This window comes from Oncorhynchus masou, chromosome 2 (assembly GCF_036934945.1).
Source record: "Oncorhynchus masou masou isolate Uvic2021 chromosome 2, UVic_Omas_1.1, whole genome shotgun sequence".
NCBI lineage: Eukaryota > Metazoa > Chordata > Actinopteri > Salmoniformes > Salmonidae > Oncorhynchus > Oncorhynchus masou.
The window spans coordinates 17,535,017-17,550,550 of record NC_088213.1 but is presented as its reverse complement, the minus strand read 5'-3'; the positions used below and the strand labels follow the sequence as shown (position 1 = coordinate 17,550,550).

The following is a 15,534-nucleotide window of genomic DNA, read 5'->3' as shown; positions in this document are numbered from 1 at the left end:
CAACATGATTCTGCCTGTCCCTACAGACTCATAGCCCCATAATGTGGTGGACTCAACATGATTCTGCCTGTCCCTACAGACTCATAGCCCCATAACGTGGTGGACTCAACATGATTCTGCCTGTCCCTACAGACTCATAGCCCCATAATGTGGTGGACTCAACATGATTCTGCCTGTCCCTACAGACTCATAGCCCCATAATGTGGTGGACTCAACATGATTCTGCCTGTCCCTACAGACTCATAGCCCCATAATGTGGTGGACTCAACATGATTCTGCCTGTCCCTACAGACTCATAGCCCCATAACGTGGTGGACTCAACATGATTCTGCCTGTCCCTACAGACTCATAGCCCCATAATGTGGTGGACTCAACATGATTCTGCCTGTCCCTACAGACTCATAGCCCCATAATGTGGTGGACTCAACATGATTCTGCCTGTCCCTACAGACTCATAGCCCCATAATGTGGTGGACTCAACATGATTCTGCCTGTCCCTACAGACTCATAGCCCCATAACGTGGTGGACTCTACATGACTATCTGCCTGTCCCTACAGACTCATAGCCCCATAACGTGGTGGACTCTACATGACTATCTGCCTGTCCCTACAGACTCATAGCCCCATAATGTGGTGGACTCAACATGATTCTGCCTGTCCCTACAGACTCATAGCCCCATAATGTGGTGGACTCAACATGATTCTGCCTGTCCCTACAGACTCATAGCCCCATAATGTGGTGGACTCAACATGATTCTGCCTGTCCCTACAGACTCATAGCCCCATAATGTGGTGGACTCAACATGACTGCCTGTCCCTACAGACTCATAGCCCCATGTGGTGGACTCAACATGATTCTGCCTGTCCCTACAGACTCATAGCCCCATAATGTGGTGGACTCAACATGATGCCTGTCCCTACAGACTCATAGCCCCATAACGTGGTGGACTCAACATGACTGCCTGTCCCTACAGACTCATGCCCCATGTCCCTGTCCCTACAGACTCATAGCCCCATAACGTGGTGGACTCAACATGATTCTGCCTGTCCCTACAGACTCATAGCCCCATAATGTGGTGGACTCAACATGACTATCTGCCTGTCCCTACAGACTCATAGCCCCATAATGTGGTGGACTCAACATGATTCTGCCTGTCCCTACAGACTCATAGCCCCATAATGTGGTGGACTCAACATGATTCTGCCTGTCCCTACAGACTCATAGCCCCATAATGTGGTGGACTCAACATGATTCTGCCTGTCCCTACAGACTCATACAGACTCATAATGTGGTGCCCCAGACTCATAGCCCCATAATGTGGTGGACTCAACATGATTCTGCCTGTCCCTACTCATAGCCCCATAATGTGGTGGACAACATGATTCTGCCTGTCCCTACAGACTCATAGCCCCATAATGTGGTGGACTCAACATGATTCTGCCTGTCCCTACAGACTCATAGCCCCATAATGTGGTGGACTCAACATGATTCTGCCTGTCCCTACAGACTCATAGCCCCATAATGTGGTGGACTCAACATGATTCTGCCTGTCCCTACAGACTCATAGCCCCATAATGTGGTGGACTCAACATGATTCTGCCTGTCCCTACAGACTCATAGCCCCATAATGTGGTGGACTCAACATGATTCTGCCTGTCCAGACTCATAGCCCCAGGACTCATGATTCTGCCTGTCCCCAGACTCATAGCCCCATAATGTGGTGGACTCAACATGATTCTGCCTGTCCCTACAGACTCATGACTGGACTCATGATTCTGCCTGTCCCTACAGACTCATAGCCCCATAATGTGGTGGACTCAACATGATTCTGCCTGTCCCTACAGACTCATAGCCCCATAATGTGGTGGACTCAACATGATTCTGCCTGTCCCTACAGACTCATAGCCCCACAATGTGGTGGACTCTGCCTGTCCCTACAGACTCATAGCCCCATAATGTGGTGGACTCAACATGATTCTGCCTGTCCCTACAGACTCATAGCCCCACAATGTGGTGGACTCAACATGATTCTGCCTGTCCCTACAGACTCATAGCCCCACAATGTGGTGGACTCAACATGATTCTGCCTGTCCCTACAGACTCATAGCCCCATAATGTGGTGGACTCAACATGATTCTGCCTGTCCCTACAGACTCATAGCCCCATAATGTGGTGGACTCAACATGATTCTGTGTCCCTACAGACTCATAGCCCCATAATGTGGTGGACTCAACATGATTCTGCCTGTCCCTACAGACTCATTCTGCCTGTCCCTACAGACTCATAGCCCCATAATGTGGTGGACTGTCCCTACAGACATGCCCCATAATGTGGTGGACTCATCTGCCTGTCCCTACAGACTCATAGCCCCATAATGTGGTGGACTCAACATGATTCTGCCTGTCCCTACAGACTCATAGCCCCCCTCATAATGCCTGGTGGACTTATGATTCTGCCAGATTTGAGACTCAACATGATTCTGCCTGTCCCTACAGACTCATAGCCCCATAATGTGGTGGACTCAACATGATTCTGCCTGTCCCTACAGACTCATAGCCCCATAATGTGGTGGACTCAACATGATTCTGCCTGTCCCTACAGACTCATAGCCCCATAATGTGGTGGACTCAACATGATTCTGCCTGTCCCTACAGACTCATAGCCCCACTGGTGGACTCAACATGATTCTGCCTGTCCCTACAGACTCATAGCCCCATAATGTGGTGGACTCAACATGATTCTACCTGTCCCTACAGACTCATAGCCCCACAATGTGGTGGACTCAACATGATTCTGCCTGTCCCTACAGACTCATAGCCCCATAATGTGGTGGACTCAACATGATTCTGCCTGTCCCTACAGACTCATAGCCCCACAATGTGGTGGACTCAACATGATTCTGCCTGTCCCTACAGACTCATAGCCCCACAATGTGGTGGACTCAACATGATTCTGCCTGTCCCTACAGACTCATAGCCCCATAATGTGGTGGACTCAACATGATTGCCTGTCCCTACAGACTCATAGCCCCACAATGCCAACATGATTCTGCCTCCCTACAGACTCATACAATGTGGTGGACCCCATGAACTCATAGCCCCACAATGTGGTGGACTCAACATGATTCTGCCTGTCCCTACAGACTCATAGCCCCACAATGTGGTGGACTCACATGATCTGCCTGTCCCTACAGACTCATAGCCCCATAACGTGGACTCAACATGATTCTGCCTGACAGACTCATACATGTGGTGGACTCAACATGATTCTGCCTGTCCCTACAGACTCATAGCCCCAAATGTGACTCCTCAACATGATTCTGCCTGTCCCTACAGACTCATAGCCCCATACTCAACATGATTCTGCCTGTCCCTACAGACTCATAGCCCCATGTGGTGGACTCAACATGATTCTGCCTGTCCCTACAGACTCATAGCCCCATAATGTGGTGGACTCAACATGATTCTGCCTGTCCCTACAGACTCATAGCCCCACAATGTGGTGGACTCAACATGATTCTGCCTGTCCCTACAGACTCATAGCCCCATAATGTGGTGGACTCAACATGGTGGACTCCCCATACTCATGACTATCTGCCTGTCCCTACAGACTCATAGCCCCATAATGTGGTGGACTGATTCTGCCTGTCCCTACAGACTCATGACTCAACATGATTCTGCCTGTCCCTACAGACTCATAGCCCCATGGTGGACTCAACATGATTCTGCCTGTCCCTACAGACTCATAGCATGGTGGACTAACATGATTCTGCCTGTCCCTACAGACTCATAGCCCCATAATGTGGTGGACTCAACATGATTCTGCCTGTCCCTACAGACTCATAGCCCCATGTGGTGGACTCAACATGATTCTGCCTGTCCCTACAGACTCATAGCCCCATAATGTGGTGGACTCACATGATTCTGCTCCCTACATGACAATCTGCCTGCCTGTCCCTACAGACTCATAGCCCCACAATGTGGTGGACTCTACATGATTCTGCCTGTCCCTACAGACTCCTGTCCTCAACATGATTCTGCCTGTCCCTACAGACTCATAGCCCCACAATGTGGTGGACTCAACATGATTCTGCCTGTCCCTACAGACTCATAGCCCCACAATGTGGTGGACTCAACATGATTCTGCCTGTCCCTACAGACTCATAGCCCCACAATGTGGTGGACTCAACATGATTCTGCCTGTCCCTACAGACTCATAGCCCCACAATGTGGTGGACTCAACATGATCTGCCTGTCCCTACAGACTCATAGCCCCATAATGTGGTGGACTCAACATGATTCTGCCTGTCCCTACAGACTCATAGCCCCATAATGTGGTGGACTCAACATGATTATGTCCCTGACTCATAGCCCCATAATGTGGTGGACTCTGTGATTCTGCCTGTCCCTACAGACTCATAGCCCTATAATGTGGTGGACATGATTCTACAGACTCATAGCCCCATAATGTGGTGGACTCAACATGACTTCTGCCTGTCCCTACAGACTCATAGCCCCATAACTCAACATGATTCTGGTGACTCATAGCCCTATAATGACTCAACATGATTCTGCCTGTCCCTACAGACTCATAGCCCCATAATGTGGTGGACTCAACATGATTCTGCCTGTCCCTACAGACTCATAGCCCCATAATGTGGTGGACTCAACATGATTCTGCCTGTCCCTACAGACTCATAGCCCCATAATGTGGTGGACTCAACATGATTCTGCCTGTCCCTACAGACTCATAGCCCCATAATGTGGTGGACTCAACATGATTCTGCCTGACTCATAGCCCCATATCTGCCTGTCCCTACAGACTCATAGCCCCACAATGTGGTAACATGATTCTGCCTGTGGACTCTACATGACTATCTGCCTGTCCCTACAGACTCATAGCCCCATGTGGTGGACTCAACATGATTCTGCCTGTCCCTACAGACTCATAGCCCCACAATGTGGTGGACTCAACATGATTCTGCCTGTCCCTACAGACTCATAGCCCCACAATGTGGTGGACTCAACATGATTCTGCCTGTCCCTACAGACTCATCACAATGTGGTTGACTCAACATGATTCTGCCTGTCCCTACAGACTCATAGCCCCACAATGTGGTGGACTCAACATGATTCTGCCTGTCCCTACAGACTCATAGCCCCACAATGTGGTGGACTCAACATGATTCTGCCTGTCCCTACAGACTCATAGCCCCACAATGTGGTGGACTCAACATGATTCTGCCTGTCCCTACAGACTCATAGCCCCACAATGTGGTGGACTCACATGACTTCTGGTCCCTACAGACTCATAGCCCCACAATGTGGTGGACTCAACATGATTCTGCCTGTCCCTACAGACTCATAGCCCCACAATGTGGTGGACTCAACATGATTCTGCCTGTCCCTACAGACTCATAGCCCCATAATGTGGTGGACTCTACATGACTATCTACCTTTCCCTACAGACTCCCCCACACAACATGATTCTCCTGTCCCTATCATAGCCCCACAATGTGGTGGACTCAACATGATTCTGCCTGTCCCTACAGACTCATGACTCAACATGATTTTGCCTGTCCCTACAGACTCAGCCCCATAATGTGGTGGACTCAACATGATTCTGCCTGTCCCTACAGACTCATAGCCCCACAATGTGGTGGACTCTACATGATGCCTGTCCCTACAGACTCATAGCCCCACAATGTGGTGGACTCAACATGATTCTGCCTGTCCCTACAGACTCATAGCCCCATAATGTGGTGGACTCAACATGATTCTGCCTGTCCCTACAGACTCATAGCCCCACAATGTGGTGGACTCATCTGATTCTGCCTGTCCCTACAGACTCATAGCCCCACAATGTGGTGGACTCAACATGAGCCCCAGACTCAACGTGGTGGACTCAACATGATTCTGCCTGTCCCTACAGACTCTAGCCCCACAATGTGGTGGACTCAACATGATTCTGCCTGTCCCTACAGACTCATAGCCCCATAATGTGGTGGACTCTACATGACTATCTACCTTTCCCTACAGACTCATAGCCCCACAATGGTGGACTCAACATGATTCTGCCTGTCCCTACAGACTCATAGCCCCATAACGTGGTGGACTCTACATGACCCTACAGACTCATGCTCTGATCCCTACAGACTCATAGCCCCATAACGTGGTGGACTCAACATGACCCTATCTGCCCCATAACGTGGTGGACTCTGATCCCTACAGACTCATAGCCCCATAACGTGGTGGACTCTACATGACTATCTGCCTGTCCCTACAGACTCATAGCCCCATAACTACTCTGACTATCTGCCTGTCCCTACAGACTCATAGCCCCATAACTCAACATGATTCTGCCTGTCCCTACAGACTCATAGCCCCATAATGTGGTGGACTCACATGACTATCTGCCTGTCCCTACAGACTCATAGCCCCATAATGTGGTGGACTCTACATGACTATCTGCCTGTCCCTACAGACTCATAGCCCCATAACGTGGTGGACTCTACATGACTATCTGCCTGTCCCTACAGACTCATAGCCCCATAATGTGGTGGACTCTACATGACTATCTGCCTGTCCCTACAGACTGATTGTCATACAGGATAACTGGTGGACTCTACATGACTGCCTGTCCCTACAGACTCATAATGTGGTGGACTCTACATGACTATCTGCCTGTCCCTACAGACTCATAGCCCCATAACGTGGTGGACTCTACATGACTATCTGCCTGTCCCTACAGACTCATAATGTGGTGGACTCTACATGACTATCTGCCTGTCCCTACAGACTCATAGCCCCATAACGTGGTGGACTCTACATGACTATCTGCCTGTCCCTACAGACTCATAGCCCCATAACGTGGTGGACTCTACATGACTATCTGCCTGTCCCTACAGACTCATAGCCCCATAACGTGGTGGACTCTACATGACTATCTGCCTGTCCCTACAGACTCATAGCCCCATAACGTGGTGGACTCTACATGACTATCTGCCTGTCCCTACAGACTCATAGCCCCATAACGTGGTGGACTCTACATGACTATCTGCCTGTCCCTACAGACTCATAGCCCCATAACGTGGTGGACTCTACATGACTATCTGACTGTCCCTACAGACTCATAGCCCCATAACGTGGTGGACTTTACATGACTATCTGCCTGTCCCTACAGACTCCAGCTGTGTTGGGATTTGTATTGTCATGTTCTGTATATCCCGTCTGGCATGTCTAAACGCAGGTGGACTGGAAATAATGGTGTTAAGCTTAGATTCAATCAGTTCAGCATTAACCTGCTATAACCAAGACACTTTCTGTCTGTATTGTTCTGAGATAAAACTTGGGCTGGATTCAATCAGTTCAGCATTAACCTGCTATAACCAAGACACTTTCTGTTTGTATTGTTCTGATTTAATACTTGGGCGTCTGATTTTTTCCTTTATGTAAGCCAACAGAGCCCCAGCCTTGTGATGTTTTACAGTTTTAGAGGGTTACTGAGGTCCAGAGCTGGAGGCCTCCACTTAACTAGTCCTCTCTAGCACTCTCTCTCTCTCTCAGCATGTGAGCATAGCTCAGCATTCCACAATGATTTATAATGGGCCTGGGAGCCACACCCTTTACGCTGTGCTCACACACACACACAAAGGAACCAGCACATGAGAACCAACGGGGCTGGAGCCAACCATTGCCCCTTGCTGATAGTAATTCCAACCTGCAGACCCCATTAACTTCTCCAATAATGCTGCTAGGATAGCATCCCAAATGGCACCCTGTTACCTAGTGTACCAGGGCCTGTTACCCTGTTATCTTTTGACCAGGGCTCATTGGGAATAGGGTGCCATTTGGGACAACCCCAAACCAAAGTGTCTGTTCAAATGTGTAGGCTAATGGTTGAAATGTGGAACTGATGTGTTTCTTGGTTCAAACAATAATTGGATAACAGGTAGTAGAACATGAGAAATGTATTACAACAATGTTAACTGGTGTTTCTGTGCAGAAAGCCTTTATTGGGGTTCACACACACACACACACAGGCTTATACATTCACTTATTCATTTATTTATGTACAAAAGTCATTCAAAGATTTTAAGTCATGAGATTGAATTACTTTACAAGCCCAAGTCATGTATAATACATCACATCCATTTAGTGTAGGATTAAAACAAAACATTGCGGTAACTAGGATGATATTATGCCATAGCAGTGTTTAGTAGGATTGTTTTAAATGTTATAGTATTATTATTCTTACATACAATTCAGGACCAGAATACAATACAACTCAAAAGATGTCCCTTGTAGATTTTGTTCAATTATGTCTGTACAATAAATAAGTATAAAATATATCTCTGTTATCAATCTGTGGAATTTTTAAAAACACATTTAAACATACAAAACACAAACAACTATCACGTCCGAAAAAAGACCAGCTATTTCGGGCAAAGGGAAACGTTTATCTGATTCTTGCCAGATTTGAAGAAAAATCGCCAATTTATAATCAATATATAAATTGCTTAAATAACATTTAACGTTTTTATTTGGGAGTATTATCTAAGACCAGATAGCACTTTAGAAGTGACCAAAAACTGTGCTTGGATATATTCAGGATCATTTTGGAGTTTCTTTACATACTGGTATGTTTAATAAAACAGACCGATGGACCACAAACGTTGATTTGAACAGTTATATGAAACCAAACATTACACAATATCAAGTAAGCGATCTAGAGCCCTCACATAAAACACAGGGAAACAGCTTCTCTGGAATGGAATCTTCCGGACAGATGGACTAAATGTCTGCACCTGCTTTTTATCCAGTAGAAGGATACATATATATATATTTTAATGTACCTAGTTTTTTATATTCATCTTAAAAAGCTCCAATGCATCTGTTTTTATCTCAATATCAAATCATTTCTGGGTAACAATTACTGTAAGTACCTTAAGTGATTGTTTTGAATTCAAATGGTCAAAAAGTAATACAAATAGCTTCTTAACAAAGAGCAATTTCTGAAGCAAGGATTTAGCTAGGACTGGCTGGGTGTGGTCTAGCTGTAATTGGCAGAGAGGTTTGTAACTGGTTTGTAACTCTCTTCGTTATTGGTCTATTAACTAATGGTGATGTCACCAGGCAGGCCAAAACTCCATCCCACCAAAACAGGCTGAAATTTCAGGTGGTCTTTTCAAACAGCTCACACTAAAAGGGCATTATCATCATTTCACAGTATTATTCCAACCTCAGTGTGGAAATATATATAAAATACTGTAAATCACGTTTTTGACCACACTGGGCCTTTAACCTGTCATTTACCTTTTGGTTCTACTTTAAAAGTCACGTAATCTCTCTCTCACTTCTACTTTATTGGTCTACATTTTTGTTCTATTGTGTTAAACAACGTTAACTTCCCAATGGAAAACACAGGTGCAAACATTTAGGAAATCTGTCTCTGAGTAGGATGAAAAACAAGGAATATTTGTTGGTAATTTTTTCTCTCTTCTCGTGTTTTAAAAGTCAAGTATAGTCAAAGGAACAATACAGTCGAATCACTCACATAGTCAACATTGTCACATAAACAGAGACCTGCATGGCGGGAAAGTTGATAGGTGACAGAAAAACGCATGCGTTTGGTTGGCCGGCCCACACTCTGTAGCACCGGGCTGAAACCGTCCCTAACCACAGATCTAGGTTCAGATTACCTTAATTCATCTTTAGTGGTGAAAAACATCTGATCTTGGACCAGTAGTTATAGGAACAACTTTCACCTACTCCAGCCCTAGGGGCAGTGTGTGTGTGTTGTGTGGGAGGTGTAGTCTCGTGTGTGCCCCCCACTACACCTGGTTCCTCCTCTCCTCTCTCCTTCATAGCTTAATCTTCTTGACCACAGGGATAGGGAGGACTTGATGGATCTTAGCTCTCTCCTCATTCACCTCCATACGGACCCAGTCAGGTCGAAAAGTGCCCTTGAAGCCTACAAACGTTAGCTTGTCTGAAACACAGAGAAATCAAGAAACGCTGGCTCAATGTCAGCTGCTCACAGAGTATACACAACCATTTCTCTCTCCACAATAAATATAAGAAACAAACAACAACAAATAACACAAAAATCACCCCCAAAACATTCCTAGAAGGACAGAGTGGGAAAAGGGAGAGGGGTAAGAAACAGGGGAAAGAGGGAGAAAGAAAGACAAAGCGAGCAGCTGGCAGTCCTCCTCCTCCATTCTCCAACACTGTGCATACCACGGAGGCATATCACCCCATCCAGGAATGATTTCTACACAAATAGACCATTTGTCGTCTCTGGAATTACACCCCACAGTGAGAAAAATGTGTCCCGCAGCCTGCTCCGGGATGTCTAGGGGTGTAGAATCTATTTAGTACAATGTACTGTGTGATCTAAAATTAGAATCAGAATTTGGAGAAGGATTTCTGAATTCCAAAACGTGGGTTGTGTCAAGTGACTTGAAGGGGAGAGTATGGGGTTAAGTATGGAGGGAGGAGAGGAAGGACCCTGCTGCTCTGGCATGCGGCTAAGTATTGATCATCCTCTCACACACACACACACACACACACACACACACACACACACACTCACACTCACACTCACACTCACACTCACACTCACACTCACACTCACACTCACACTCACACTCACACTCACACTCACACAAATAGCTGAGTCATCATTATGAATCAGGAAGACCATACTTTATTACATAGGCTACTTACTATGAATCAGCATTTATGAGAGATTGTATGTGAAACACTGTCAGCCCTGAACACTAAACACTGACCATCATTACAAGCCAGATCATTTTGAATCAATGAAAACACCTTTAATAAAAGTTGGCTGACTGTATTTGATAAGCAAACAGCCCCAGTTTAACATTCAACACGGTTTACAAAACGTTTGTTTCTGAATCACAACAGTATACCAATAGCACCCTCTACTGTGTGTTGGTTGAAATCTCCGATAGGAACTATTCCGAGAAATCAAGAATTTGGGATTATAATGGTTCTATCTGCATTTTTCTCAAAACTGAGATATTAACACAGCCCTCTCCTAAACACCCTGATTCACGTTGTTAAGTTAAAAAGTAAGTTCAAAATTGCTCACAAAATTCAAACCAATGAGGGTTCGGAACTATAAAATGAATAATCTCAGAATCATTTTTTTTCAGATCGATCCTTTTAATTCCAATAAATAAATAATTGTTGAGCCAGGCCAGACCTGTTACTCCTCAACATGAGGGTTTGGTCAGCTCTAAGGAGCTACAGTAGTTAGTTAGTTACCTCTCAACATGAGGGTTTGGTCAGCTCTAAGGAGCTACAGTAGTTAGTTAGTTACCTCTCAACATGAGGGTTTGGTCAGCTCTAAGGAGCTACAGTAGTTAGTTAGTTACCTCTCAACATGAGGGTTTGGTCAGCTCTAAGGAGCTACAGTAGTTAGTTAGTTACCTCTCAACATGAGGGTTTGGTCAGCTCTAAGGAGCTACAGTAGTTAGTTAGTTACCTCTCAACATGAGGGTTTGGTCAGCTCTCAAGGAGCTCTACAGTAGTTAGTTAGTTACCTCTCAACATGAGGGTTTGGTCAGCTCTAAGGAGCTACAGTAGTTAGTTAGTTACCTCTCAACATGAGGGTTTGGTCAGCTCTAAGGAGCTACAGTAGTTAGTTAGTTACCTCTCAACATGAGGGTTTGGTCAGCTCTAAGGAGCTACAGTAGTTAGTTAGTTACCTCTCAACATGAGGGTTTGGTCAGCTCTAAGGAGCTACAGTAGTTAGTTAGTTACCTCTCAACATGAGGGTTTGGTCAGCTCTAAGGAGCTACAGTAGTTAGTTAGTTACCTCTCAACATGAGGGTTTGGTCAGCTCTAAGGAGCTACAGTAGTTAGTTAGTTACCTCTCAACATGAGGGTTTGGTCAGCTCTAAGGAGCTACAGTAGTTAGTTAGTTACCTCTCAACATGAGGGTTTGGTCAGCTCTAAGGAGCTACAGTAGTTAGTTACCTCTCAACATGAGGGTTTGGTCAGCTCTAAGGAGCTACAGTAGTTAGTTAGTTACCTCTCAACATGAGGGTTTGGTCAGCTCTAAGGAGCTACAGTAGTTAGTTAGTTACCTCTCAACATGAGGGTTTGGTCAGCTCTAAGGAGCTACAGTAGTTAGTTAGTTACCTCTCAACATGAGGGTTTGGTCAGCTCTAAGGAGCTACAGTAGTTAGTTAGTTACCTCTCAACATGAGGGTTTGGTCAGCTCTAAGGAGCTACAGTAGTTAGTTAGTTACCTCTCAACATGAGGGTTTGGTCAGCTCTAAGGAGCTACAGTAGTTAGTTAGTTACCTCTCAACATGAGGGTTTGGTCAGCTCTAAGGAGCTACAGTAGTTAGTTAGTTACCTCTCAACATGAGGGTTTGGTCAGCTCTAAGGAGCTACAGTAGTTAGTTAGTTACCTCTCAACATGAGGGTTTGGTCAGCTCTAAGGAGCTACAGTAGTTAGTTAGTTACCTCTCAACATGAGGGTTTGGTCAGCTCTAAGGAGCTACAGTAGTTAGTTAGTTACCTCTCAACATGAGGGTTTGGTCAGCTCTAAGGAGCTACAGTAGTTAGTTAGTTACCTCTCAACATGAGGGTTTGGTCAGCTCTAAGGAGCTACAGTAGTTAGTTAGTTACCTCTCAACATGAGGGTTTGGTCAGCTCTAAGGAGCTACAGTAGTTAGTTAGTTACCTCTCAACATGAGGGTTTGGTCAGCTCTAAGGAGCTACAGTAGTTAGTTAGTTACCTCTCAACATGAGGGTTTGGTCAGCTCTAAGGAGCTACAGTAGTTAGTTAGTTACCTCTCAACATGAGGGTTTGGTCAGCTCTAAGGAGCTACAGTAGTTAGTTAGTTACCTCTCAACATGAGGGTTTGGTCAGCTCTAAGGAGCTACAGTAGTTAGTTAGTTACCTCTCAACATGAGGGTTTGGTCAGCTCTAAGGAGCTACAGTAGTTAGTTAGTTACCTCTCAACATGAGGGTTTGGTCAGCTCTAAGGAGCTACAGTAGTTAGTTAGTTACCTCTCAACATGAGGGTTTGGTCAGCTCTAAGGAGCTACAGTAGTTAGTTAGTTACCTCTCAACATGAGGGTTTGGTCAGCTCTAAGGAGCTACAGTAGTTAGTTAGTTACCTCTCAACATGAGGGTTTGGTCAGCTCTAAGGAGCTACAGTAGTTAGTTAGTTACCTCTCAACATGAGGGTTTGGTCAGCTCTAAGGAGCTACAGTAGTTAGTTAGTTACCTCTCAACATGAGGGTTTGGTCAGCTCTAAGGAGCTACAGTAGTTAGTTAGTTACCTCTCAACATGAGGGTTTGGTCAGCTCTAAGGAGCTACAGTAGTTAGTTAGTTACCTCTCAACATGAGGGTTTGGTCAGCTCTAAGGAGCTACAGTAGTTAGTTAGTTACCTCTCAACATGAGGGTTTGGTCAGCTCTAAGGAGCTACAGTAGTTAGTTAGTTACCTCTCAACATGAGGGTTTGGTCAGCTCTAAGGAGCTACAGTAGTTAGTTAGTTACCTCTCAACATGAGGGTTTGGTCAGCTCTAAGGAGCTACAGTAGTTAGTTAGTTACCTCTCAACATGAGGGTTTGGTCAGCTCTAAGGAGCTACAGTAGTTAGTTAGTTACCTCTCAACATGAGGGTTTGGTCAGCTCTAAGGAGCTACAGTAGTTAGTTAGTTACCTCTCAACATGAGGGTTTGGTCAGCTCTAAGGAGCTACAGTAGTTAGTTAGTTACCTCTCAACATGAGGGTTTGGTCAGCTCTAAGGAGCTACAGTAGTTAGTTAGTTACCTCTCAACATGAGGGTTTGGTCAGCTCTAAGGAGCTACAGTAGTTAGTTAGTTACCTCTCAACATGAGGGTTTGGTCAGCTCTAAGGAGCTACAGTAGTTAGTTAGTTACCTCTCAACATGAGGGTTTGGTCAGCTCTAAGGAGCTACAGTAGTTAGTTAGTTACCTCTCAACATGAGGGTTTGGTCAGCTCTAAGGAGCTACAGTAGTTAGTTAGTTACCTCTCAACATGAGGGTTTGGTCAGCTCTAAGGAGCTACAGTAGTTAGTTAGTTACCTCTCAACATGAGGGTTTGGTCAGCTCTAAGGAGCTACAGTAGTTAGTTAGTTACCTCTCAACATGAGGGTTTGGTCAGCTCTAAGGAGCTACAGTAGTTAGTTAGTTACCTCTCAACATGAGGGTTTGGTCAGCTCTAAGGAGCTACAGTAGTTAGTTAGTTACCTCTCAACATGAGGGTTTGGTCAGCTCTAAGGAGCTACAGTAGTTAGTTAGTTACCTCTCAACATGAGGGTTTGGTCAGCTCTAAGGAGCTACAGTAGTTAGTTAGTTACCTCTCAACATGAGGGTTTGGTCAGCTCTAAGGAGCTACAGTAGTTAGTTAGTTACCTCTCAACATGAGGGTTTGGTCAGCTCTAAGGAGCTACAGTAGTTAGTTAGTTACCTCTCAACATGAGGGTTTGGTCAGCTCTAAGGAGCTACAGTAGTTAGTTAGTTACCTCTCAACATGAGGGTTTGGTCAGCTCTAAGGAGCTACAGTAGTTAGTTAGTTACCTCTCAACATGAGGGTTTGGTCAGCTCTAAGGAGCTACAGTAGTTAGTTAGTTACCTCTCAACATGAGGGTTTGGTCAGCTCTAAGGAGCTACAGTAGTTAGTTAGTTACCTCTCAACATGAGGGTTTGGTCAGCTCTAAGGAGCTACAGTAGTTAGTTAGTTACCTCTCAACATGAGGGTTTGGTCAGCTCTAAGGAGCTACAGTAGTTAGTTAGTTACCTCTCAACATGAGGGTTTGGTCAGCTCTAAGGAGCTACAGTAGTTAGTTAGTTACCTCTCAACATGAGGGTTTGGTCAGCTCTAAGGAGCTACAGTAGTTAGTTAGTTACCTCTCAACATGAGGGTTTGGTCAGCTCTAAGGAGCTACAGTAGTTAGTTAGTTACCTCTCAACATGAGGGTTTGGTCAGCTCTAAGGAGCTACAGTAGTTAGTTAGTTACCTCTCAACATGAGGGTTTGGTCAGCTCTAAGGAGCTACAGTAGTTAGTTAGTTACCTCTCAACATGAGGGTTTGGTCAGCTCTAAGGAGCTACAGTAGTTAGTTAGTTACCTCTCAACATGAGGGTTTGGTCAGCTCTAAGGAGCTACAGTAGTTAGTTAGTTACCTCTCAACATGAGGGTTTGGTCAGCTCTAAGGAGCTACAGTAGTTAGTTAGTTACCTCTCAACATGAGGGTTTGGTCAGCTCTAAGGAGCTACAGTAGTTAGTTAGTTACCTCTCAACATGAGGGTTTGGTCAGCTCTAAGGAGCTACAGTAGTTAGTTAGTTACCTCTCAACATGAGGGTTTGGTCAGCTCTAAGGAGCTACAGTAGTTAGTTAGTTACCTCTCAACATGAGGGTTTGGTCAGCTCTAAGGAGCTACAGTAGTTAGTTAGTTACCTCTCAACATGAGGGTTTGGTCAGCTCTAAGGAGCTACAGTAGTTAGTTAGTTACCTCTC

At 45.5% G+C, this 15,534-nt stretch overlaps 1 protein-coding gene across 1 annotated transcript in view; it reads right to left on the bottom strand.

Annotated features, from left to right (window-relative positions):
- Positions 1 to 7,984: 7,984 nt before the first annotated feature.
- LOC135556101 (cell migration-inducing and hyaluronan-binding protein-like) overlaps positions 7,985 to 15,534 on the bottom strand; it is a 94,441-nt gene continuing 86,891 nt past the window's right edge. Inside the window, 1 exon segment of the mRNA XM_064989022.1 lies at positions 7,985 to 9,991. Within this exon segment, the coding sequence (XP_064845094.1) occupies positions 9,864 to 9,991 (128 nt within the window). The 3' untranslated portion in view covers positions 7,985 to 9,863.